The 27,151-nt window shown below is 44.9% G+C and overlaps 1 protein-coding gene across 2 annotated transcripts in view; it reads right to left on the bottom strand.

Annotated features, from left to right (window-relative positions):
- Positions 1 to 11,237, bottom strand: part of ywhae1 (tyrosine 3-monooxygenase/tryptophan 5-monooxygenase activation protein, epsilon polypeptide 1) — a 40,272-nt gene extending 29,035 nt beyond the window's left edge. For both annotated transcript variants that reach the window (XM_085964631.1, XM_085964630.1), the window contains exon 1: positions 10,874 to 11,237. In XM_085964631.1, the coding sequence (XP_085820757.1) occupies positions 10,874 to 10,937 (64 nt within the window). In that variant the 5' untranslated portion in view covers positions 10,938 to 11,237. The remainder of the gene's footprint in view (positions 1 to 10,873) is intronic.
- Between the last annotated feature and the right edge of the window lie 15,914 nt (positions 11,238 to 27,151).

Here is a 27,151-nt window from a genome sequence, read left to right as displayed (position 1 = left end):
GGCAGGAATTTGGACATGAGTCTAGGTTCGGATCGGTCATGGCCCTGTGGGTAGCGGAGCGGGCCCAGGGGCCGTGTAGCCTGATCCTGCTCCTATTTCGTGTGTCTAATTCTGTTAGATTCAGGAGATGGTTCTGTGATCGTGGCTTGGCGGTTAGGATCAGATCAGCCATGATCTTATTGAATGGCGGAGCAGGCTCAAGGGGCCGATTGGCCTACTCCTGCTCCTATTTCTTATGTTCTTATGCCTGAAAATCTCAGATCGATTAAGCTTTATTGAAGTCCAAAAGAAAAAATGGACATGAAATTTGTGTGACTTTAACACAGAAAAGCATCCCATGGAAAAAATGGGTCCTGGGGGTTGGGTTAATCCTGGAGAGAATATTTTGGGCAATTCAATACTACTGCAATATTGGTGTGAGCATTTTGGTGATGGATTAAAAGTAACACAGCTTTGAAGTGTACTGGCTTAAATGTGATTTGCGCCATTAAAAAGCCCAGTAACATTGACTGAAATAACTTACCTGCAAGACCATTGCAGCTGGGTCCAACTGATTGTAGTTGGTTAAATGTATAACCGCGAGATATTTGCATGCAATTACAAGTAAATGTGTCGCGGCTGCTGAATGACAAACATCCAGGTATATTGGCACTCGCTTTTACAGCTAGAAATGGGTGTTTTTAAATGATGATTTTCAAATTGTTCACTTTCTGTGCAAGACTAAATTTACAATTACAGCCAAGCACGGTTACAAACAGACCCACAGCACTGTGCATCCTTTAGGCAGACCCTAGAAACTTACAACACATCCAATTCACTGAACTGGTTTTGAATGTGCAGGATTTTACCGCACAAATATTCCTTCTTAGTTGATGGCATCACAAACTGTTTGAGCACAGCAAGGATTTTTAAAGAAACATTGGGACTGGCTGCAATAGAAAGGCTCACCACCTCTGGGAACTGGGTTTGAATCCAGCTCAGACTGATCGACTAGGTTTGTTTCTGCTGGCTGTAAGGGGTGTTGACATTGTAAGAATGCTCATCTGGAAAATACATTTCCCAGGTAGTAGGGGTTCCAAGGCTTGTATTAGAGCAAACTTTTGACTACAGCAACAGGAGTTTCTGAATCATTTGATGTTTGAATTCAGAAACTGGAAGAGCATCAACATTAAAAGAACAGAAGCATGTTAAACTGATTAAAAATATGTTTGTGTACATCAAGGATTTGGATCATAGTAGAGCCACAGTAAAGCTTATGGTAAGATAACATTTTATCAGTAACTTGGCAGGTTTCTATACTAGATAGCAAAATTGAAAGGCAAACTAGACCAACATTTGATCACTCCCTGATAAGCATTCCAGCTTGTGATCCTACCACTCAAAGGCTGCATCTAGTGATGTACACCACTCATTTCAAATGCAAAGACATGCTTAACACCAGATACATTTATAAAGAAAGGTTGATGCTTAAAGCTCAATTCCAATGCCCACCACCATTTCAATTAGACTATTAATGGATTTCCATAAGCTGTCTAATTGCTCTTTGTGGGTACGTTTTTCATTAGGTAGATCACTGCAATATTCATAACCAACGCTTTTGTAAAAGGGAGTCACTAATTAAAGCAGAATCACTCAGGAGTTTGGATTGAGCTTTAAAATAAATTCACATTTTAAAATATCAGTAGTATATAGGATCCAAGTGTAAATTTAATATGACATGGATGCGTTTTGTAAAGTTTCAAAACAAGGGAGCATGGCAGCACATTGAATGATGCATGGAAACTATAAGTGAGGATAATTACAAATAAAAAAAAATCAATTGCAACATCTTGGATATACTTTAAAGGGAGCCTTAGATCTTGCACTCCCCTTTTACAGTCATAGCTCCAAGCACTTGCACGCTTTCAGATTATATACAGTCAAAATTTTTCAGGAAATGCCTTTAACCAAATGAACAAAAAGTTTAGCCACTTCTGTAAAGGTGCCCATTTCCATATCCCTAATCCCAAAAAACACTGCCTCTTCCTACCAGCTCCACGTTAATCCACTAGCCCACTTTACCAAGAGTTTAGAAACTGCCATGGCTGAATAATTTGAATTCCCTGGGATAAAATGGCTGAGATCAGCTGAAAGGGAGCAGGCTTGCTGGATGGAGCAAGTGGCCACCTCTCATCGGTAAACTGTTTCACCAAAATGTACTTTATGTCCTGCCCTCATACTTTCTCTCACCCGCCCCTTCTGAAAGTACAGCTATTACTTCTGGTCAGGCCCACATCATTATGAGTTTCCTTCAAGTTGGAAAAATAGTTTGAATAGTCATTAGCAATTGCTAGAGGAAAAGAAACTGCTTGAAGTTTGATGCACAAAATGTTAGAATACATGTGATATTGTAGTACAAGTTATATAGTAGAGAAACTATTAATGGGGTATTCAGGGCCAAAAAAGGGCTCAGATAATGATCTCTGGGAAAATGCAAAATAGCCATTAATTAAGAATAATCTACTATTTTAATTATGCATCAATACAAAAGTGGGACAATTAACGGCTGAAATTTTAACAGGCTTGTTTGTACACAGATTAGGTGGTAGAATTAAATGCTTGCATCAGGGAGTGCTCGGGTACAGGTTTTATACCGGATACCAACACAGAAAGCTCCTGATCTCAGGTTAAGGAGACTCCTAATATTAGGGTGGAAGCAATGACAGCTAGTTTTGCACAACTTGTAGCCAGTTGGACTGGGATTAACCAAGGCCTAGGGGTGCAGTATGCTGTGGTGGCTACAGGTACAAAAGGCTGAAAATGTAGTATACATTTATTGCAATCGCAAATATTAATATGCCAACTCAGCCAAAAAAAACTACCCCCCCCCCCCCCCCACAGAAGCATTTAAAAAGACGGCGTGCCTTTCAGAGTAATGTTGAGGTAAGAATTATAAATAGAACAAATCCAAATTCAAAAGATGGTGGAACTTCATTTCTAGACTAAATACTTTCAGAAATTACAATCATGGACTAGTAACTATATAAAATACCTGAGCATGGTTACACAATAACATTAATTTCAAAATGGTCTTGGTGTAGCACCACCCTGCATCCAATACTTCATTTACAGGAAGATCAGTGTTGTTTGTAACTTGGAAAATTGCTCAAATACACCACAGAAATAGCTGCCTACAACTGTAGGTGGGAGAATTTTAACAGAGTAGCAGAATCTCTACTGTCAAACATAATGAAGTATCCAATTTGAAGTGTGCATTTTAACAGGAAATGTTGGCCTCAATTCTCGCCTTCTCCCTGCTCCAAATGGAACACTGAAACCGCATTCTTCCCTTTTCTAATAACAATCTGGTCCAGAGAGGTCATACCCAAGTCTCCTTCCTGAATGATTAGCTTCAATAAGGCAACGGCTCTCAAAGCTAAATAGTTTCCAAACCAACTATCCTTTCTTTTTCATAAGCTCATAAAAAGCAGAGATTAGCCTAGATAAGAGGCTTCCTAAATGGTCAAATCAACATGCAACAGGAGCACACAGACTGAGTTTATTTGTGCTTTGCTCAGTTAGCCAATTTCAGCCCCTGGGGGAAGGGACACTATATTTAGCCTAGGCTTCCCTGGGCTAGGAAGGGTTGCTGAGGCAGTGGAGAGAGAGAGAGAGAGAGAGAGAGAAAGCGAGAGAGAGGAGAAAAGTCAGCCAGGATCCAGATAGTCATTCAGCGATTTCTGATGGAAGGGCACACAGCCAGGCTCAGTTGTGATGCCGGCAATCAAAAAGCTTCCCAAGCCCCCACTATCTAGACTAGTAAGACTACTGGATTGGCAACTGTGGGACCATCCTTTAGTAGGAGGCACTCTTGGGGGCAAGGGAGAAACTGGCATAAAAGGAATAGGCAACCTTTTATAAAAATGTAAAAAATAGTAAGCTGCAATGATGCAGCCAATAAACAGCATTCTACATTAGAACACAAAGTTAGGCAACAGGTGCACCGAAACACTCACCTGCCATCTGGTAGATCCTCGGACTGCCCGGGGTAATGCCACTACCAGCTCTCAGGCTGTTAAAAGTCCCACAAGGAGACATCTTGGGATGGTTAGTCTCTCACACAGCATCTCTTCCTCTTCCCCATTAGCCACACAAACTTCACTTCTATCCTAATACCCACTTTGTTCCTCATTTTCCTCTTCCACTCTACCCCACTGTTTGAGGTATTAGAAGGCTTGCTTTCATTGGAGGCATTGTGGTCCAAAGCATGGCTCGCAGCACGACCAGCTAACCATTAGGGGTCTGAAACTACTGGTAGCGCTATGGGAAACTGATCCATCGGGTGAAAACCATATAGCTGCACTAATTGTTCACCAAGTAGTTATTTGGACAACAATGATGCAACAGGCAGGGCACACGGCACAATTATCTGCCAGCACCCTTTCATGTTACAACATGAATAGAGCATCTTACTTTTACGGAAGTCGACTCACTGTCTTGTATCTACTTTGGATGATGCAACGATTATCACTCTAGACCAGATACTTGCGCATTTCGTAGGTGTACTACTGCAATCTCTCGGATGGCAGACCAAGTTATTAGATGCAAGATACAGAGCAACTGATCAGATTCACTTAATTCCATCAGTAAAACTCATTTTCAGGTTACGATATAAAAAAGTGAGCACCCTACCCCACTTCAGTGGGTCGTCTTACTTAGAACCCTTCCAGGGCAGATCATCCTCTCCGACTATCCTATGCAGCATCCCAGTACCCAAAAGCGCCCTCTTTCTCCCTTTGTTTTTTTTTAAATCCCCCTCCTCACAGAAATAAAAAAGGTTTAACAGAAGGGGATGAGGGTTCCTCATCCCCAATTACCTAAATGAGCTAACAAATTGCTTGCTTTGTCTCGGGGGAAAACGAATATCCAATTAGCATCTTAACCAGCTTTCATCTAGGAGTCCTTGTAAGCAACTTCAGGAGGACATGCACAAGTTTATATATCGGGCAAAAAGACATCAGATGAAATTCAGTGTGTAGAAAGGCGAGGGGGTACATTTTGGGAGGAAGAATGAGCAGACGGCATATATACGAATTGGCAAAACCTAGGAGCTCAGACACTCATTTTTAAGGGTGGGTGCAGAAGTTGTTAAATACAAAACACTAGGCTCCTAACTTCAATAGGGGCACATGGTACAGAAGAGATAATACTAACCTTATATGAATAGCCAGTTCGGGTGCAGTTAGAATTGCAGCCAGTTTTGGGTATCTTACTTTAGGAAGGACATTAATGCCATGGAAAGGGTGCCAAAGAGATTCACAATACTCTGAATTACATTTATAAGAGATTATAGAAACTAGGAATCATTCAGTAGAGAATGAAGCAATAAATATGAAGCAGAGGTTAGGAGGAAGAATTATGGAATTTTGATAAGGGCAGGAAAAGCTACTTGCACTAGTTGGTAACTATCAGGCATAAATTTACCACCAGAACAGAAGGGAGGGGTTAGATTTTTTTTTTTTTTTTTTAATTTAAAAACTCAGTTGTTAGGCTGTAGAATGTCCAACCAAAAACAGTGGTGGAAGCAGAATCTATAATGGATAAAAACTTGAAAGAAAAATTTAACAGTATGGGAAATGGGCACAACCAGATAGACAATTCTGAGCTCTAGCATGTATAATGGGCCAAATGGACATCTTTTGCACAATTCTGATTCTGGGACTGCACACCCCTCTACCATCCTAATGGTACAGTTGTTAGCTCTTCCCCACCCCACGAAATCAAGCTGTCTCATTCGATCACTTTTCTCCAACGCTAACCTACCTCCATTGTTCCATCTGTTTAGCCATGACGACCATGTTTTATCCCAAACAGGTCGGGCAGATCATCTCTCTGGACACCAAGGACTCTGTCCTTGATCATATCCCTCCGATTGTCCACTAGATGTGCCCCAAAACTTATCCCTGTCCTATACAATCTTTGATCTAACTTTCATTTTATCAATTTGTTTTGATGACTTATTCCACAAGGGCTTGGATTTCTCCCACTATTTGAACGTCCCTCTGTCAAATGCGATCATGCTTCTGATAATTTAACTCTACATTCATCAGCTTTCTTCAGATTGCATCTCCTCAGTGCTCACAACCTCCAATCTTGTTGAATCACTGCATCTAAATCTTAATGGCCTTACATAAGCAGTGAAAATCCGTATGCTTTCGATTCTCCAAAGTAGTCTCTTCATGCCTCTCGCCAATTTAACCAAGGGCTTCCACCTCTTACCTTGGATGACTCTATTCCCCCCCTTCACTATCTATCGCTTCATTATCTCTCCTCTGACCTCAAGCAGAAACTAACTCCTGCCTTTCTCAGGATTCAAAAAACTGAGAAACTTCTTACCTGTCAGTCTCTCATCCTTCCTACAATCTTCAAACATTTAAAATCTTTAATCTCCATTTCCTGATTTATCTCATTCCTTTTCAACCTTAATGTCCTGCACTGAACTTTGACACTTACTTTAGTTTCTCAAAGATCATGGCACGCTGGAACCTACCCTATTAATTAAAAGACAACGAGGCCAGATCTAAGCCTCTCTGGTGTCAATCTATTGTCTATATTGTACTTTTAATAATCTGAAGAATTTTGACACTAGATTCCCTGTATCAACTTAACTGGTAGAGTTTGGTGTCAGATATTTAACTAGAAGTGAACAGATGACTAGATTCTCACATTAGATTAAGCAGTTACAGGGTACAGAAGCTGGTGTTTTATAATCAGGATCAAAATGACCCAAACTCTATGGTGATTTGGAAACTTAGCAAGGCACAGCACTAAGGTTTATATACATGCAAAAAAGCAGCAATAGTAAATGGATAATAGTCGCTTAGCCATTTAACTGGAAAATTCCACCATGCTGGCAACTATTTCAGCTAAGGAAATATTTTAAATAAATGGCTTGGATCAATTACAAGTGCCACTGTTATAACTAAGGCCCAGGAATTATTCCTATCAAAGCCTCCTAAACTATATAAGAAACCCTTCCCAATTGAAGAGTTTGTCGTTTTACTTAAGGACTCAAAAGCATAAACCTTCATCTGCATTATACCAATTTTCCATTAAAACAGCAGCTTTTTAGCCCCCCTGATGGCATGCTTGGTAAAGGCATCCCCAGAGTCAGCTTGTTCAGTTGGTAGAACTCCGTCAGTCAGAAGGTTGCCAGACTGCACCTCACTGCAGACTGGCTCTGGGCAAACACACCAATGCAGTGCGGCACGGTTGGAGATGCCATCATTTGGATGAGACCTTAAGTTAAGGCTCCACCTGCTTGTTCAGGTGGGCATGGCACAATTAAAGCAGGGAGTTCTCCCAGTGTCTGGTCCCACATTCCTCCCTCAACCACCACCACCAAAAACAGATTAACTGGTCATTCATTTATTTGCTGGTTGCAGGACTTTGTTGTATCAAACTCGCTGCCCCACTTACCTACACTAACAAAGACTGGACTTCAAAAGGCAAGTCATTGGTTGTAAAGCACTTCAGGATGTTGAGGATGTAATACTACTACACTATATAATATAAACTTCATTCATTCTTCACAACAGCATAAGCAAAAGGTGCCACCTGCAATTCCCAGTCTGTACGTAATTAGCTGATCCTAGTTACGCCAGAAGTTGGGGTGCGACAATTGCCCTCTCGGCGATGTAGATTCCCGATTCTGATCACCGTTTAATGTCCCTGCTGGAAAGTGCAGCACGTGGACTTAAATGAGACAGGATTAGGCCATTTGACCAGTGTACCAAGAGGGTCTGGCTGTGGGTATATAGGAAAATTGGAATCAAGTTTTTAAAACTTTGTTTAAAAACTCTACAGTTGTGAGGTTCCACATCATCCTTCAAACACACCAAGTCAAATGTTCCAAACAAATCCTGTACTCCTGAGCACCAACTGAGTCAATGATTGGAATGAAAATGCAGAAGTCCCGCCCACATGACTGGCAGGCAGCAACTGAGGATGTCTTAGTCACACATCTATGGCATGTTTCAATCTGATGAGCCGTCACGACCTGCCAACTCCTAGCAACGGTCACACCTGCTAAATGGCCGAGGGCGAAGAGAGTTGGGCGGGTAAAGGGCGTGGAGCATGACCAGAACAAAAAGAGAAAATGAGTAAGCAGATAGGACTGAAACTGCAGAAAAGACAGAATAGAAACAAGAGTCTATGCAAACAGATTAGGAAGATCTATACTGACTGGTCCAAAGATCAGAAGTATCCAAAAAATTCTTCAACAAACAATTCAACCTCCCATTCCATGTTCACCCCTCACAATGGAGTATGTGGTTGAACCAACAGTTGGTCACTGATTGTTTAAATGTTGAAAAATTTTCAAAAACAGGGTGACAAATGCTCTAGTCACAGCTTTATTGCTACAATAGGTTTAAAAAAAACACATGGAAGACTTGTTTACAAATCAGTTTTATTTGTTGCAAAAAAAGGGTTTACCACACAAATGTTCTAGTTCTCTCCTCCCCATCATTTCATGCAGGTTATCCAACCTAAATCTACAACACCAAAGTACTGACAACATCTGTTAACAGGGCATAGCTTTGTAGTCTCAAACAGAAATTTTAGGCTAGCTAACATGGGAGAAACCTGGATTTAGCTCAGCATTTCAGCAGAGTGGAATTGCTAAAATGCCCCCAGGTTAGATAGTTTTAACACACAGATGGGTCCTGCTGGAAAAAGCTAGCATTCCTCCTTCTGTTAAAAGACCTTACTTAGTTAAATCACATTTATAGCTTAAGATTTCCTTCAGCCACTGAATACTCAATGAGATCATGTCTGAAGCACTGCAATCTTATTAGTCTGGTCAGCATAATGCACCAGGATGGGAAAGACTCAACTGTTCAGGTATCCTCATCCCTTCAGAAGGGACATCTTCGAAGAATCTTAAACCGATCCCATTTCTGGCCATTGTACCACACGCTGCCTGGGAAACAGTGGCCTGGTAGATGCAGCTGTACTCTGCTTATGCCGCCCACGTAGCAGAATAATGGTAGCACTGGCAAAGATTATAGTGCAATTCTACCAACAATGCACAATTAAGGAACAAAATATATGCAGGAGAATTTTAGTGAAACCAACCAAAAGCACTAAAATTTGAGAGAAAAACACTCCAAATCCCACAGTTCAGTCTGAATACTTGAAACCAGGCCCCCAACACTCTGCTGCTGCCAGTCTCAGTCTTTAAGATTTTTAAATGTACAATTACAGGCCAGCACCTAGGGAGTCTCTCGCTCTCTCAAAACAGAGTTACAAGGCACAGGTCCCTGTTACAATTAAAAAATGTGATCCTTTCACAGCTGATTTTGGAATATTACAATATACCATTGCAGTCATTGCAATACAGTTGCAAACATGTCACATCACAAATGCAGTAAATTACAGTAATCTGCTAAAACCTCCCTACCTGGTAACTGCAAACAGGAACAAGCCCCCCTCCCAAAAAAAAACCTGGCCTTGTACCATAGAGGCACTAAAATGAATATACTGCAACAGTAGCATGACACTGCTCGATTTATAACCAACGGTATATTAATGAATAATTTGAATGTCTAGATTCAGGGAACTGATTTTAAAAATGACAGTAGTCGTGCTTTTTCTCAATTATGAACAGAATTCATTAACAACCAATTAGGTAAGCAAGATAGGGTTCAGTTTTTTTGAGGGGGGTGGGAGAGATACTAAAGGATAACATCAAAGAAATACAGTAATGTGATCACAGATGTTCCAGACTCAAATAACTTGAAATTGTTTTAATATTGAAGGATTAAATTTTCTTGTCACAACTCTACCTCCAAAGCTGTACATATGCAGGATTGCAACTGCAGAACACTTAAAAATAGGTTAGAGCGCACCCAAAAAAACAAATGGCCCACCAAAACCTTCACATAAAAATCCATCCGACACATGAGCCAAAGGAGGCAGGGGGGGAAAAAAACCTTCGCAATGAGAAGCAAAATGAACATCTTGTTGGGTTTGAGAAGAGGAATTCCTCGCCTCCACCCTGCCTCATTTCTCAGCATGTGTGCGCTAAGGGTGACCTGCAACTTCCGCCTCAGCAGAATGAAAGAAAAATCACCCTCAATCCCATTGGGCAGATAACAAAAAAAAACACACTAAATTGTAAAGATTAAAATATCCCAACCTTTGTATTTCCAGCTGGAAATTTGATTTTATATAATAAAAAAATATAAATTCAAATATTGAGGCTTGGCCCATTCACTGGGTCTCAAGAGACAAACCCCATTAAAACCCTTTAAAAATACAAATTAAATGAGGGGGGGATAATCCTCCTTCCATTAACCCCAAACTCCCCCTGGGTCCAGGGGGCAATCCAATGCCATTCTGCAGGGGAGGCAAGGAATCAGTCTGAACTGATTGTGAGGCGGTAACTGGAGAGAAATTATTTTTTAAGAGAAAATTACATTTAAGATAGAAATTTAAAGCGAGAAGAGGATGGGGGGGGGGGGATCTCGCAGCGGATGCGCCTCTCCCTCTCTCCATGGTGTAAAAGGGAGGGGTCGGTGTGAAGAAAGGCGGCTGGGATTTACCTCACACTGTCTTGCCTTTCTCCCCCCCACCAACCCCCGGGGGGTGGGGAAGAGACCCCCATTAACGCACACACACACGGGGGGTAATCCTGAGGGGGTTGAGAGGAAGAGAGAGAAGGGGGAAGAGTGCGGGCAGCGAGCGGCCGCCGGCCCGGGCGCCATTTTGTGAAGCCAGAGGAGCCGGCGGCCGAGAGAGAGTGAGGGAAGAGGGGAGAGGGGAGAGAGGGGGGGGGAAAGAATAAAAAAAACCTTCACTAAACATCACCCACCACCACCCCATCACTTACCGTCATAGCGCTCAGCCTGCTCGGCCAGCTTGGCTTGGTAAACGAGGTCCTCGCGGTCCTCCATCTTCTCCGGCGGGGGAGCTGATGCGCTCGACGGGGGGATTTTTTTTGTGAGTGTGTGTTGAGGGGGGGGTTTGAGCTTGCGTTGATTTTTTTTCTCTCCGGGAAGGGAAAAGGAGGGGAGGTTTGTGGAGGCTTGTTTTTTAAACCGCTAAAAGGAGATTTTTTTGGGGGGGAGGGAAAAAAACTCGCTTAAAAAAAGACACCAGTGAGAGGGACGGAGGCGAGAGAGCGATGGAGAAGCCGTCGACTCACCCGCCGCCAAGCAGCTGCCAAAATGGCGGACGGTGAGAGCGTAGTGCCGGGCCCCTCCCCCCCTGGGCTCCGGCGGTAATGCGGTTCCGCACTATTTTTTTTCTCTTTCCGGCTCCCTCGCTGGCCGCGGCCGCGCGCATGCGCAGATGAGGGGAGGGGCGAGGCAGCGCGGCGGAAGGATACGGAGCGCCCCCCCCCCCCCGTCCCTCCTCCTCCCCGCAACAAGTGCCGGGCACCGCGCCCTCAGCCCAGCCGCTCCCTCCGCGCGGTGCGGCGGCTCAGCGGAGCGCAGACACAAAGAGAGGCGAAGGCCACGGTGTCCCGCCACGCCGGGAAAATAGCGCCAGCCACTTGCCCCCCCCCCCCCACCCCGCAAAAAAAAGGAGTGTGGGCGGAAGGTGCACAGGATCTACAACTACATAATGAAATTGCATGCTGTTAATAAAGCATAATTATTAGGTGTATGTATTAATTATATATTTTTAAAAATCTGGTTCATGCACTCCACCTAAAAGAAAGACATTTTCTATTAAACCATTTGGTCATCAATTACTATTTCTTCAGCTTTCATCGGCCATTCTTTCTGCACTGCCCAGTGTGGTACTGACCCACACAGGCCCACAGCACAGATCTGATCTGGCTAATATTCCAACTAGGCGGTCTACATAATCTAGGCTGACACTTCCAGTGCAGTACTGAGGGAGCGCCGCACTGTCGGATGGTCAGTACTGAGGGAGTGCCGCACTGTCGGAGGGGCAGTACTGAGGGAGCGCTGCACTGTAGGAGGGGCAGTACTGAGGGAGTGCCGCACTGTCGGAGGGGCAGTACTGAGGGAGCGCCGCACTGTCAGGGGCAGTACTGAGGGAGCGCCGCACTGTCGAAGGGGCAGTACTGAGGGAGCGCCGCACTGTCGGAGGGGCAGTACTGAGGGAGCGCCGCACTGTCGGAGGGTCAGTACTGAGGGAGCGCCGCACTGTCGGAAGGGCAGTACTGAGGGAGCACCACACTGTCGGAGGGGCAGTACTGAGGGAGTGCCACACTGTTGGAGGGGCAGTACTGAGGGAGCGCCGCACTGTCAGGGGCAGTACTGAGGGAGCGCCGCACTGTCGGAGGGGCAGTACTGAGGGAGCGCTGCACTGTCGGAGGGGCAGTACTGAGGGAGTGCCACACTGTCGGAGGGGCAGTACTGAGGGAGCGCTGCACTGTCGGAGTAGCTGTCCTGAGGGAGTGCTGCATTGTCGGAGGTGCCGTCTTTTGGATGAGACGTTAAACTGAGACCCTGTCTGCCGTCTCAGATGGACATTAAAAAATAACACGGCCACTGTTTCAAATAAGAGCAGGGGAGTTCTCCCCGGTGTCCAGGTCAATACTTATCCCTCAACTAATACCTAAAACAGATTATCTGGTCACTTATTTCATTGCAGCTTATGAGATCTTGCTGTGCGCAAATTGGTTGCTGCGTTTCCTACATTACAACAGTGACTGCGCTAAAGTACTTAATTGGCTGTAAAGTGCTTTGAGACATCCTGAAGTTGTGAGAGGCGCTATAGAAATGCAAGTTCTTTCTATGTCATTGTTCAGCATCCCTGGGTTGGGGAGAGGAGGATTAGCCCGGGTTCCCGGCTCTGGTCACTATCCAGTAAACCCTGCTGGACGGAGCACACGTACAGACACGAGATGAGGTGAAGATCGAGCTTCGCTGCAATGTCCCTCCGTGGTCCAACTTTCTTCCGACATGTCTTCCTTTTTCCTCAACCGAGGATTCCCCTCTACCATGGTTGACATGGCCGTCGACCGTGCCCATTCTATCTCCCGCACTTCTGCCCTCACTCCTGCCCCTCCCTCCCGGAACCACGATAGGGTTCCCCTTGTCCTCACCTTTCACCCCACCAGACTCCACATTCAGCGGATCATCCTCCGCCATTTCCGCCACCTCCAGCTTGATCCCACCACCAAACGCATCTTCCCCTCCCCTCCCCTTTCAGCATTCCATAGGGACCGCTCCCTCCGAGACACCCTGGCCCACTCCTCTATCACCCCCAGCACCCCTTCCCCTTCGCGCGGCACCTTCCCGTGCAAGTGCAGGAGATGCAACACCTGTCCTTATACCTCCCCCTTCCCACTGTCCAGGGCCCCAAACACCCCTTCCAGGTGAAACAGCGATTTACTTGTACTTCTTGCAATCCAGTATACTGTATTCGCTGCTCACGATGTGGTCTCCTCTACATTGGGGAGACCAAACGCAGATTGGGTGACCGCTTTGCGGAACACCTCAGTTCAGTCCGTAAGGGGGACCCCGAGCTTCCGGTCGCCTGTCATTTTAACTCACCGCTCCATTCCCACTCAGACCTCACCATCCGCGGCCTCTTGTATTGTTCCACGGAAGCTCAGCGTAAGCTCGAGGAACAGCACCTCACCTTTTGATTAGGCACTTTAAAGCCTTCCGGACTCAATATCGAGTTCAACAATTTCAGATCATAACCTCAGCCCCTATTATATTTTTATATATTTTTTATCCACACCTTGGGTTTGTGCCTTTTCCTTGTTTTCTCTCCCACATGGCAGCTGTCTCTCATTCTGCCAGCGCATTTCACACTTCATCTAGAGCCATCTTTTGTCTCTTTACCTGTCCTATTACCATCTCGTCTCGTCTTGAATATCTCTTAATGTCTCTTCACCTCTCAGACCTTCCCTTTTGTTTATTTCATCCCCTCCCCCATTTCCCAGCCCCCAAACTGGCCTTTTAATCTGTTTCATTTCCTGCTTTTTTCTCAGTTCTGAAGAAGGGTTTCGACCTGAAACGTTAACCCTGTTTCGCTCTCCACGGATGTTGCCTGGCCTGCTGAGTTTTTCCAGCATTTTCTGTTGTTATTTCCTCACTGACTGAGCTCACCCGCAAAGAATGTCCACTTAGGTGGGTTATTGAAGGGCACTGTTCCCTGCAGAATGTACCCCAGTGTTAAGTCTGTGTGTTATCGTGAGAATTACTACACAGACCACAAGAGTAAATTTTAACAGGTCTTTACTAGTCGAAGGTCAGGGCGGAACTGCCCAATAAATCATTACGCAGCACTTATATACCGGTGTGGTCACCACTGGTATTACAGTATACAGCAGCCAAGATAAAGTAGTGCAACCCTTAAAATAGTTCTCTTAAAGGTGGAACGGTTACATACACTACAATCCTCCCTTTTTAGCTTAACAGTATATATTCCCCATTAAACATAACATCATAACATATATACACAACTTCATGTAAAAACAGTTCACAGATTCAGTCTCTCTGGAGGCTTCCTGACTCGGTCCGGATAACGCCTCGGTGGTGTAGTAGTTTTCGGTGGTGTAGTAGGTTTTCGTTGCTGGGGTGACTCATCTAATAGTCCTTCACTGGACTTAACAGCTTGAACTTTCGTAACTTCAGAACCAGCATTGTTGACTTCTAAAGGCTCGAGTACCTTGGGAAGTTTTTCTGCTTCCAGACTGATTTGGCTCAGTTCGGAGGGACCACGTGCGTGACCTGGTAGGGGTGATAATGGTTCAGATGAGTCATCATCTTCTGCTTCTTCTCTATTGTCTTCTATTTCCACCATCACTTCAGCTTTTGCCTCTGCCACCAATTCCCTGAGTGGCTTATTACTGCTGACACTGCTCACAAAAGGGTGCTCTTTCTTCTTAGCTTTCAACTGATCGATGAATTTGACATATTCCCTTTCTTGCTCAGCTTTGATTCGTTTGGCCTCATCGCGCAGACGGTTTGTGTGTTCCTGATCCATTTTCTCAATCAGCTGCTTCTGCTGTCTTCCCAGATTCTCCAACTCTGTGTCAAAGAACTTTTTCTTTGCATTCATCTCTTGCTCAAAACGGCAAATCATTTGTTCTAATTGCTGTTGTAGTTTGAAATTGAGTTGAGTTCGAGCCCGGTGTTCCTCAGAAATGTGCATGTCTGTAGACTGGACAGACTCAGAATTCTCTGTCAAACTATGTTGTTGTTGTTCAGTGGAATTCTGTTCTGATACTTTGTTCTCTTCTGAAGCATTTATGCACTCCTTCGTTTTTCCATCATTAGTCTGCAAGTCCATTTTAGACTTGTCTTTTGCACATGGGTTGGTCTTACCATCATCAGTTCCAGAGTCTGAGCTGATTGTCTTCACCGAGTTCTCACTCTCGGCTTTGTCACTGTCACTGCTGCATATGCCCTCATCCAATATTCTGGACAATCGTGCAGGTTTGACATTTTTTCTTTTTCCGTAATCTACCGTTATTGCTTTTAGGGAGTGCCAGTCCATATTTATTTTCCTGATCCACTCCCGTCCCAGAAGTGGTGGACCTCCCTCAGGTAGTACATATATGTCCATTCCTTGGTGTTCTTTGCCCTTGTGTACCACCTTGACTTTTATCTTTCCGATGGGGTATACTCTTTGCCCCGTGTATGTCTTTAATACTATCTCCGTATCCCGTAGGGGAATATGTGTGAATAACCTTTTGTAATCTTGCTTATTCATGACCGTCAACGCCGATCCGGTGTCCAATTCCATCTTCACTTGGACTCCTGCTATCTGCAGTGTGACCCAGATAGTTTGTCGGTCAGCTTCCTTACTCACATTGTGAATTCTCAGACTACCCAGTTCCTTGCTGTTGGAGTCTGAATCCGAATTCTGTTCATCCGAACTCTTCTCAGCCACCTTATGTACCTTTCTGTACTTTTCCTGCGGTGACTTTTTGTTGCCGGTCTTCTTTCCTGACCGGCATACTTTAGCTATGTGACCAAGCTTGCCACATTTTCTACATTCCTGGTTTTTAAACCAGCATTGGTTCTGATCGTGTGTTGTCTTTCCACAACGATAACATTTCGTTGTACCCAAAGCCATTTGATCTACGCTGAGTACCACTGCCTTCAGCTGCATTTCTGCAGTGCCTCTCGCTGCGGCTTCGTGCGATGCTGCAATAGTGACAGCCTTATCAAGTGTAAGATCATTCTCTTCAAGCAACCGCTTTTGTGTTCCTTCTTTCGACAATCCATACACGAATTTGTCTCTCAGTGCCTCTGTCAGTCTTTCCCCAAACTGACAGCATTTCGCTAGCTTACGCAGTTCAATTAAATACTCCGCGTTGCTTTCCTCTTTCAGTTGCGTTCTCGCATAAAATTTAAATCGTTCTGCTAACATCAGCGGTGTGGGGTTCAAATGATTCTTCAGAACAGCAACAATATTAGCGAAAGTCTGATCCGCCGGTTTAGCTGGTGATAGAAGATGCTTCAATAGCCCGTATGTCTTCGCACCCATTGAGTTTAGTAAGGTTAGTGCTTTATCTTCATTTGATATTTTATTTGCCTTACAATATATCTCTATGCGTTCTACATACATGGCCCAATCTTCAACATCGGGATCGAAATCGTTGATGTTACCACGCTTAGGCATCCTCGCAATCTTCTTGAGAAACAAAAAGAAATCTTTCTTTTATTTTTTTTTTTTAAATGGCGGTTTCCCGCGCTTGTCTTCTTCCCCCGCCTACGAAAATGGCGGCTTCCCGCGTTTGCCTTTCTCCCCCGCTGGCTGTAATGACGATTGCCGTATTGCTGCGTTTGCCCTCCCCAGCGGTTTTCAAATCGTGCCTCCCAGCCCCTCTTGCAGTCCGGTCCTTTCCCCCGGCTGCGGCTGAGTTCTCCGCGTTTTTTTTTTTTTTTAATTTTCTCCCGCGCCTTCCGCTGACCCGGTCGCTGCGCCTCACGGCCTCGGTAGCTGCCCGGCCTTTTTCACCGGTCGCGGTCGAGCTCTCTCTCGACGCTGTTGCGTCTCCCAGCCCGCTTGCAGCCCGGTCTTTCGCACCGACTGCGTTTGCGTTCACCGCGGCTCCCGTGCCTTACGCTGTCCCGGTCGCTGCGCCTCGCGGCCTCGGTAGCTGCCCGGCCTTTTTCACCGGTCGCGGTCGAGCTCTCTCTCGACGCTGTTGCGTCTCCCAGCCCGCTTGCAGCCCGGTCTCTCACACCGGCTGCGTTTGCATTCACCGCGGCTTCCGTGCCTTACGCTGCCCCAGTCTCAGCGCCTCTGGCCCCGACTTCTGTCCGGCTCTTTTCCCCGGCCGTGGTCGAGTTCTCCGCCCTTATATCCTCCGTTTTTCCCTCCCCTACTTCACAGCCAACGTGGCCGACTTGCTGCTCGTCGCTGATCGGCTTACCCACCACCGTGATAGAAGGGATGATCACTGCCTGTTGCTGATGGAAGACTTCGTTTCAGGACTCTTCCTTTGCTCTTCAGACCTGCGTCTTTTCTCAGCAGGATGATGAGGGCGGATGCCTCCTCTCAACGCCCGTCAACTGCCTTGGATGTATCTCTGCCGCAGGGTAAGATCGTACTCGTCGCCACTGTTAAGTCTGTGTGTTATAGTGAGAATTACTACACAGACCACAAGAGTAAATTTTAACAGGTCTTTACTAGTCGAAGGTCAGGGCGGAACTGCCCAATAAATCATTACGCAGCACTTATATACCGGTGTGGCCACCACCAGTATTACAGTATACAGCAGCCAAGATAAAGTAGTGCAACCCTTAAAATAGTTCTCTTAAAGGTGGAACGGTTACATACACTACACCCAGCATCAGTCAGTGCTCTCAGAAGAGAAGAGCACGTAAAGGGAAAAAGAAAGGCTATAAATGCATCTGATTGGGTGTAAGATCCATGGCAACAAAGAGACTGCATCATCACCAAGCAGTTGGCTGTTCTCAAGCAGGAGGTCAGTGAGAGGAAGGTGTTCAATAGATTATATTACATTGAATTTACAGCACAGGAATAGGCCATTCAGCCCATCAGGTCCATGCTGGTGTTTATGCGCCACACAACGACAACAACTTGTATTTATATATCACCTTTAACGTAGTAAAACGTCCCAGGGCGCTTCAGAGGAGCGATTATCAAACACAATTTGACACCGAGCCACATAAGGAGAAATTAGGACAGGTCAAAGAGGTAGGTTTTAAGGAGCATCTTAAAGGGAGAGAGAGGTTTAGGGGGGTAATTCCAGAGCCCAGCAGCTGAAGGCACGGCCGCCAATGGTGGAGCGATTAAAATCAGGGATGCTCAAGAGGCCAGAATTAGAGGAGCGCAGAGATCTCGGGGGGTTGTAGGGCCGGAGAAGGTTACAGAGATAGGGAGGGGCGAGGTCATGGAGGGATTTGAAAACAAGGACGAGAATTTTAAAATCGTTGCTGGACTGGGAGCCATTGTAGGTCAGCGAGCATAGGGGTGATGGGTGAACGGGACTTGGTACCAGTTAGGACACGGGCAGCCGAGTTTTGGACGACCTCAAGTTTACGTAGGGTAGAACATGGGAGGCCGGCCAGGATGTTGGAATAGTTGAGTCTAGAGGTAACAAAGGTATGGATGAGAGTTTCAGCAGCAGGTGAGCTGAGGCAGGGCAGAGACAGGCGATTTTACGGAGGTGGTAATAGGCGGTCTTAGTTATGGCGTGGACACGAGCCTCCTCCCACCCTACTTCATCTCACCCCATCAGCATATCCTTCTATTCCTTTCTCCCTCATGTGTTTATCTAGCTTCCCCACAGAGACGTGGTTGCAAAGTGGCCAAGATTGGGAACTAAATATTCCATAATACTTAACTTTTAGACGAGTTAGGCAAAATGGAAAAGGAGGAGGGGTAGCCCTGATAATAAAGGCTGGGATAAAGACAGTAGAGAGAAAGGATCTTAGCTCCGAAAATCAAGAAGTAGAATCAGTTTGGGTGGAACTAAGAAACAGCAAGGGGCAGAAAACATTGGTGGGAGTTGCTAATAGGCCCCCAAACAGTAGTTGTAATGTAGGGCAGAGTATAAATCAGGAAATTAGAGGTGCATGTAACAAGGGTAATACAGTAATCAAGGGGGACTTTAATCTACATATAGACTGGGCAAACCAAATTTGCAGTAATAGTGTGGAGGACGAATTCATGGAATGTATACAAGATAGTTTTCTAGATCAGTATGTTGAGGAACCAACTAGGGAACAGACTATTTTAGATCTAGTATTGTGCAATGAGAAAAGATGAATGAATAACCTTGTAGTAAAGGGGCCTTTAGGGAAGAGTGACCATAATATGATAGAATTTTATACTGAGTTTGAAAGTGATTTAGTTAAATCAGAAACTAGGGTCTTAAAAATGTAAACAAAGCAAACTACTTAAGTATGAGGGGTGAGTTGGCTAAGGTAGATTGGGAAACTACATTATGACGGTAGACAAGCAATGGCTAGCATTTAAAGAATTAATGCATAATTTACAACAAATATACATTCCTTTAAGGCACAAAAACCCCACAGGAAAAGTGGTCCAGCCGTGGCTAACAAGTTAAAGAATAGTATTTGATCAAAGGAAAAGGCTTATAATGTTGCCAAAAATAGTAAGCCTGAGGATTTTAGAATTCTGCAAAGGAGGACCAAGAAATTGATTAAGAAAGGGAAAATAGAATATGAGAGTAAACTAGCAAGAGACATAAAAAACAGACTGTAAAAGCTTCTATAGGTATGTAAAAAGGAAAAGATTAGCAAAAGTAAACATGGGTCCCTTACAGGCTGAGACAGGAGAAATTATAATGGGGAATAAGGAAATGACAGAGAAATTAAACAAATACTTTGTGTCTGTCTTCACGGAAGAAGACACAAAAAACTTCCCGGAAATAGTGGAGAACCAAGGATCTAGCGAGAATGAGGAACGGAAAGAAATTAGTATTAGTAGAAAAATAGGAAAATAGTACTGGAGGAATAAATGGGACTGAAAGACAATAAATCCCCTGGACCTGATGGCCTACATCCTAGGGTTTTAAAAGAGGTGGCGATAGAGATAGTGGATGCATTGGTTGTCGTCTTCCAAAATTCCATAGATTCTAGAACGGTTCCTGTGGATTGGAAGGTAGCAAATGTAACCCCACTATTTAAGAAAGGAGGGAGAGAGAAAACAGGGAACTACAGACCAGTTAGCCTGACATCAGTCGAAGGGAAAATGCTAGAATCTATTATTAAGGACGTGGTAACAGGGCACTTAGAAAATAAAAATTGTATTGGGCAGAATCAACACAGATTTATGAAAGGGAAATCATGTTTGACAAATCTGTTAGGGTTTTTTAGAAACATAGAAAAATAGGAGCAGGAGTAGGCCATTCGGCCCTTCGAGCCTGCTCCACCATTCAATATGATCATGGCTGATCCTCTATCTCAATACCATATTCCTGCTCTCTCCCCATACCCCTTGAGGCCTTTTGTGTCTAGAAATCTATCTATCTCCTTCTTAAATATATTCAGTGATTTGGCCTCCACAGCCTTCTGTGGTAGAGAATTACACAGGTTCACCACCCTCTGAGTGAAAAAATTTCTCCTCATCTCTGTCCTAAATGTCCTACCCCGTATCCTGAGACTGTGACCTCTCGTTCTAGACCCCCAGCCAGGGGAAACATCCTCCCTGCATCCAGTCTGTCTAGCCCTGTCAGAATTTTATACATTTCAATGAGATCCCCTCTCATTCTTCTAAACTCTAGTGAATACAGGCCTAGTCAGCCCAATCTCTCCTCATACGACAGTCCTGCCATCCCAGGAATCAGTCTGGTGAACCTTCGCCGCACTCCCTCTATGGCAAGTATATCCTTTCTTAGGTAAGGAGACCAAAATTGCATGCAGTACTCCAGGTGTGGTCTCACCAAGGCCCTGTATAACTGTAGTAAGACATCCTTGCTCCTGTACTCAAATCCTCTTGCAATGAAGGCCAACATACCATTTGCCTTCCTAACTGCATGTTTGCTTTCAGTGACTAGTGTACAAGGACACCCAGGTCCCTCTGTACATCAACATTTCCCAATCTATCACCATTTAAATGTTTCTGTTTTTCCTACCGAAGTGGTTAATTTCACATTTATCCACATTATACTGCATCTGCCATGTATTTGCCCATTCACTCAACTTGTCTAAATTGCCTTGAAGCCTCTTTGCATCCTTCTCACAACTCACAATCCCACCTAGTTTCATGTCGTCAGCAAACTTGGAAATATTACATTTGGTTCCCTCATCCAAATCATCATTGATATATATTGTGAATAGCTGGGGCCCAAGCACTGATCCCTGGGGTACCCCACTAATCACCACCTGCCACCCCAAAAAAGACCCATTTATTCCTACTCTCTGTTTCCTGTCTGTTAACCAATTTTCAATCCATGCCAGTATATTACCCCAAATCCCATGTGCTTTAATTTTGCACACTAACCTCTTATGTGGGACTTTATCAAAGGCCTTCTGAAAATCCAAATACACCACATCCACTGGTTCTCCCTTATCTATTCTACCAGTTACATCCTCAAAAAACTCCAGTAGGTTTGTCAAATACGATTTCCCTTTCATAAATCCATGTTGACTTTGTCTAATCCCGTTGATATTTTCTAAGTGTCCTGTTATCACATCCTTTATAATAGACTCTAGCATTTTCCCTACTACAGGAAACTTTGTGATATCCGGCACCGACGGGACCGGCGTGTTGCCAATCTATCAAAACTGCCGGACATACAAAGTTAATGTTGAAGCATACGGAGGTTTTCATCTCCGTATCTGACAACAAACACTGTTGCTTAGCAACAGCTTCTAAAGAGTCGGCTGCAGCTGCAAGCATCTCTAGCTGAAGCTGTTGCTATAGCTACAGACCTTGCAGTGCCTGACTGGGAAAAAAAAAGAACGAGAACTAAAAAAACGTATAGAAAACGGCTCCTGATTTTTGCCGTTAGATCGAGTATTCCGGACATACAACCTTCGGATAAACCAAAGTTTCCTGTATTGATGTTAGGCTAACCGGTCTGTAGTTCCTGGTTTTCTCTCTCCCTCCTTTTTTAAATAGTGGGGTTACATTTGCCACCCTCCAATCTGCAGGAACTGTTCCATAATCTATAGAATTTTGGAAGGTGACAACCAATGCATCCACTATTTCCATGGCTACCTCTTTTAGTACTCTGGGATGCAGATTATCAGGCCGTGGGGATTTATCAGCTTCCAGTCCCATTAATTTCTCCAGCACTATTGTTTTACTAATACTAATTTCCTTTAATCCCTCCTTCTCACTAGACCCTTGGTTCCCTAGCATTTCTGGGAAGTTATTTGTGTCCTCTTCTGTGAAGACAGAACCAAAGTATTTGCTCAATTGCTCTGCCATTTCCTTGTTCCCCATTATAAATTCTCCCGTTTCTGACTGTAAGAGACATACATTTGATAGGGAATAAAGCCTATGGGAACAGATGCAGGGAAGTCCTGATCTCCCTTGTGCTGTGCTATTTGGTCTCATCTGTCCCAGGACTGCCAGCCTCTGTCTTCGGCCACTCTGGAGCGTTACCAGTTTACAAAGCACGTAGAGCGCTAATGTTAAGCTGCCTCCATCCTCCAATGCTTGCAGGTTTGATGGCTGCTCTTTGCAGGTTGGATACCAACTGCTTACTTTTTAAAGTGTTCATATTACCCAGCAAAAATACTGTGTGCACTAGGAGCACTTTAGAAAGTTAGCAGCCAGTGTCACACTGGCAAAAAGTAGCAAGTAAGCCCAGGTGGTATGACACTAAAGACCATGAAGGGGGAAGGCTACAAGTGAAAGGATAGAAAAGGGAAGGAATGAGAACGAGGGAAATGGTGAGGGAAGGAGAGAAAAAGGAGGAAGAAGAGAGAAATGGCAAGGCAAAGGCAAGGGATAACTATGATGAGGGAAAGAAGGGCAAAGGAGGCAGTGAGGGGAGGAGAGAAAAAAGGAAAGGATGAGGGAAGACAAGAAACAGGGGTGAAGGGAAAAAGGATGAGGTAGAGCAGAGAGGAAGAAGGGAAAGGGTCAGGAGAAGGAGAGCAAGAAGTGGAAGGATAATGTAAATGTAAGAACTGTTTTGTAACTAGCAGAATAGATAATGGGGAACCAGTGGATGTGGTGTATTTGGATTTTCAGAAGGCATTCGATAAGGTACCACACAAGAGGTTATTAAACAAAATTAGGGTTCATGGGATTGGAGGTAATATACTAGCATGGATTGAGGATTGGTTAACGGACAGAAAACAGAGAGTAGGAATAAACAGGTCATTTTCGGGTTGGCAGGCTGTAACTAGTGGGGTACCGCAAGGATCAGTGCTTGGGCCTCAGCTATTCACAATCTACATCAATGATTTGGATGAGGAGACCAAATGTAATATATTCAAGTTTGCTGATGATACAAAGCTGGGTGGGAATGTAAGTTGTGAGGAGGATGCAAAGAGGCTTCAAGGGGATATAGACAGGCTAAGTGAGTGGGCAAGAACACGGCAAATGGAATATAATGTGGAGAAATGTGAAGTTTTCCACTTTGGTAGGAAAAATAGAAAAGCAGAGTATTTTATAAATTGTGAGAGATTGGGAAATGTTGGTGTTCAGAGGGACCTGGGTGTCCTTGTACACGAATCACTGAAAGTTAACATGCAGGTACAGCAAGCAATTAGGAAAGCAAATGGTATGTTGGCCTTTATTACAAGAGGATTTGAGTACAAGAGTAAAGACGTCTTACTGCAATTATATAGGGCCCTGGTGGTGAGACCACACCTGGAGTATTGTGTACAGTTTTGGTTTCCTTACCTAAGGAAGAATGTACTTGAAAGACTTGCATTTATATAGCACCTTTCATGACCACCGGACGTCTCAAAGCGCTTTACAGTCAATGAAGTACTTTTGAACTGGAGTTGCTGTTGTAATGTAGGAAACGCAGCAGCCAATTTGTACACAGCAAGCTCCCACAAACAGCAATGTGATAATGACTCTTAACTCTTAAGTGTCCTATTGAATCACTCCGTTGTATCAAGCTCGCTACCAGCGGTTCAACCAACATTGTTATGTTGGTTGAGGGATCAATATTGGCCCAGGACACCGGGGAGAACTCCCCTGCTCTTCTTCGAAATAGTGCCATGGGATCTTTTACGTCCACCTGACAGAGCAGACAGGGCCTTGGTTTAACGTCTCATCCAAGAGACAGCACCTTCGACAGTGCAGCACTCCCTCAGCACTGCACTGAAGTGTCAGCCTAGCTTTATGTGCTCAAGTTCCTGGAGTAGGACTTGAACCCACAACCTTCTGACTCAGAGGCGAGTGTGCTACCAACTGAGCCAGAGTTGACACTTGCCATAGAGGGAGTGCAACGAAGGTTCACCAGACTGGTTCCTGGGATGGGGGATTGTCCTATGAGGACAGATTGAGTAGACTAGGCCTATATTCTCTAGAATTTAGAAGAATGAGCGGTGATCTCATTGAAACATACAAAATTCTTACAGGGCTTGACAGGGTAGATGCAGGGAGGATGTTTCCCCTGGCTGGAGAGTCTAGAACCAGGGGTCACAGTCTCAGAATAAGGGGTCGGCCATTTAGGACTGAGATGAGGAGAAATTTCTTCACTCAGAGGATGGTGAATCTTTGGAATTCTCTACCCCAGAGGGCTGTGGAGGCTCAGTCGTTGAGTATATTCAAGGCAGAGGTCGATAGATTTTTGAATATTAAGGGCATTAAGGGATATGGGGACAGTGCAGGAAAGTGGAGAAGATCAGCCATGATCTTATTGAATGGCGGAGCAGGCTCGAGGGGCCGAATGGCCGACTCCTGCTCCTATTTCTTATGTTCTTAAATGCATCTATGCTATTCGCCTCAACTAATCCATGCGGTAGCGAGTTCCATATTTTACACTCCTATGAGATTATAGGAACCGATTGATAACTGTCAGACTGCACGGTGCGCAGTTTGAAAGAATCTTTTTGCAGGTAAGTTGTCGGGGCTTTCAAGTGCTCTCTCTGTTGATGGGTTGCTTCCCACGGTCGGGAGTGTTACTCAACAACACAAGGAGGCAGTGGAGAGAACTTCCGCAAGGACTGGAAGGTCGAGTAGTGTAACACTGATGTTACCGGACTAATAATTCAGAGAATGGGATATCAAATCCCACCAGAGGCAGCTTGAGAAATAAAAACCTGGTATTAGTAAAAGTGAAGCTGTTGGATTGTTGTTAAAAAAAAACCAATTGGTTCACTAACCAGGGAAGGAAACCTGCCGTCCTTACCCGGTCTGGGCCTATATGTGACTCCAGTCCCACATCAACGTGATTGACTCTTAGCTCTTAAGTGTCTTAGTGAATCACTCAGTTGTATCAAACTCGCTACCAGCGGTTCAAGAAGGCGGCCCACCACCACCTTCTCAGGGCAACTAGGGATGGGCAATAAATGCTGGCCTTGCCAGCGATGCCCATGATGCCCATGAATTAAAAAGATAGCAGCTGTGCATCACCTAAAGGGAGGAATCAGGCACGGGTTGGCAGGACTGGGTCAGGCAGGGTTCATTTGATAATGGCTGGATGCCATCTTGGTCTGTTTGGTTAAGTTTCGTGCTTGATTTTCTGTATTTTTAATCCCCATTAATTTTACAACTGCCACACACAACCAGGCACACAGCGCCCTACCACAGAAGCCTTTATAGAGCAGCTTATATGATGACCAAAAGTACTTCTCAGCCAATGAAGTATTGCCCCTGCCTATCTCTGTAATCAATTTCAGCCCCACAACCCCCTGAGATATCTGCGCTTCTCTAATTCTGCCCTCTTGAGGATCCCTGATTATAATCGCTCAACCATTGGTGGCTGTGCCTTCTGTTACCTCGGCCCTAAGCTCTGGAATTCCCTGCCCAAACCTCTGCCTCTCTTTCCTCCTTTAAGATGCTCCTTAAAATCTACCTATTTGACCAAGCTTTTGGTCACCTGCCCTAATTTATCCTTATAGAAACATAGAAGATAGGAGCAGGAGTAGGCCATTCGGCCCCTCGAGCCTGCTCCGCCATTCAATGAGATCATGGCTGATCATCCAAACTCAGTACCCTGTCCCTGCCTTCTCCCCATATCCCTTGATCCCTTTAGCCTTAAGAAATATATCCAACTCCTTCTTGAACATATTTAATGAATTGGTCTCAACTGCCTTCTGTGGTAGAGAATTCCACAGGTTCACCACTCTCTGGGTGAAGAAATTCCTCCTCATCTCTGTCCTAAATGGCTTACCCCTTATCTTTAGACTGTGACCCCTGGTTCTGTTATGTGGCTCAGTGTCAAATGTTTTGTCTTAAAATACTCCTGTGCAGCGCCTTGGGACGTTTTACTACGTTAAAGGTGCTATATAAATACAAGTTGTTGTTGTTGGTGTTGTCGGTCGGGACTCTCGTCTCTGAGTCAGAAGTTTGTAGATTGAAGCCATGCTCCACTGACCTGAGTCCATAATCAAGGCTCATTGATTTTATTTATTACTTTATTAATTCATGGGATGTGGGTGTCGCTGACAAGGCCCAGCATTTATTACCCATCCCTAGTTGCCCTTGAGAAGGTGGTGGTGAGCTGCCTTCTTGAACCACTGTAGTCTGTGTGGAGAAGCTATTCCCACAGCGCTGTTAGGGAGGGAGTCATAGGGGGAAAAATTCGGTATCGCCCCGTTTGGGGCACCATTATCAGCCGTGCGCAAAGTTTAGCGCCTGGCGCTAATTATCGCCTCCGACAGCAAACTTGGCTTTTATCGCCCCTGGAGGTGATTGGAGCGCTAAATCAGGCGCTTCACACCTATCTTAAGGCTACCTCAGAGCGCTGGCAAAGCAAGGAAGGGCAAATCAAAATAAACCTGCAAAGTGCTGCTCAGTACCCAAAACTCCTTCACACAGCGTTGAATCTCTCCAGAAGTCTCTCTCTCTCTCTCTCTCTCTCAGAATGCGTGGTGCAAAAATGTCACCGACAAAAAAAGGCAGGAAGCGGTCACCTTTAAATAGCGCTCCCCCAGTCCCTTTCTGACAGCATAACGCTCCCCTCAACCTGTCGTTGCTAGCGGCAGGCGGTAGGGCAGGGGGCGCCACTCAATATCCGGTCTGGGGCGCTAACGGGGCGTTGCGCACTCGACTGACGTCACAATCTGCCAGCGCAGGAGATTGTGGCGGTAGT

The sequence above is a fragment of the Somniosus microcephalus genome, chromosome 22 (assembly GCF_052327205.1).
Source record: "Somniosus microcephalus isolate GS21.2 chromosome 22, FLI_Smic_1.0, whole genome shotgun sequence".
In the NCBI taxonomy this organism is placed as follows: Eukaryota; Metazoa; Chordata; class Chondrichthyes; order Squaliformes; family Somniosidae; genus Somniosus; species Somniosus microcephalus.
The sequence above is the reverse complement of the archived record's forward strand: the minus strand, read 5'-3'. Positions and strand labels throughout refer to the sequence as shown.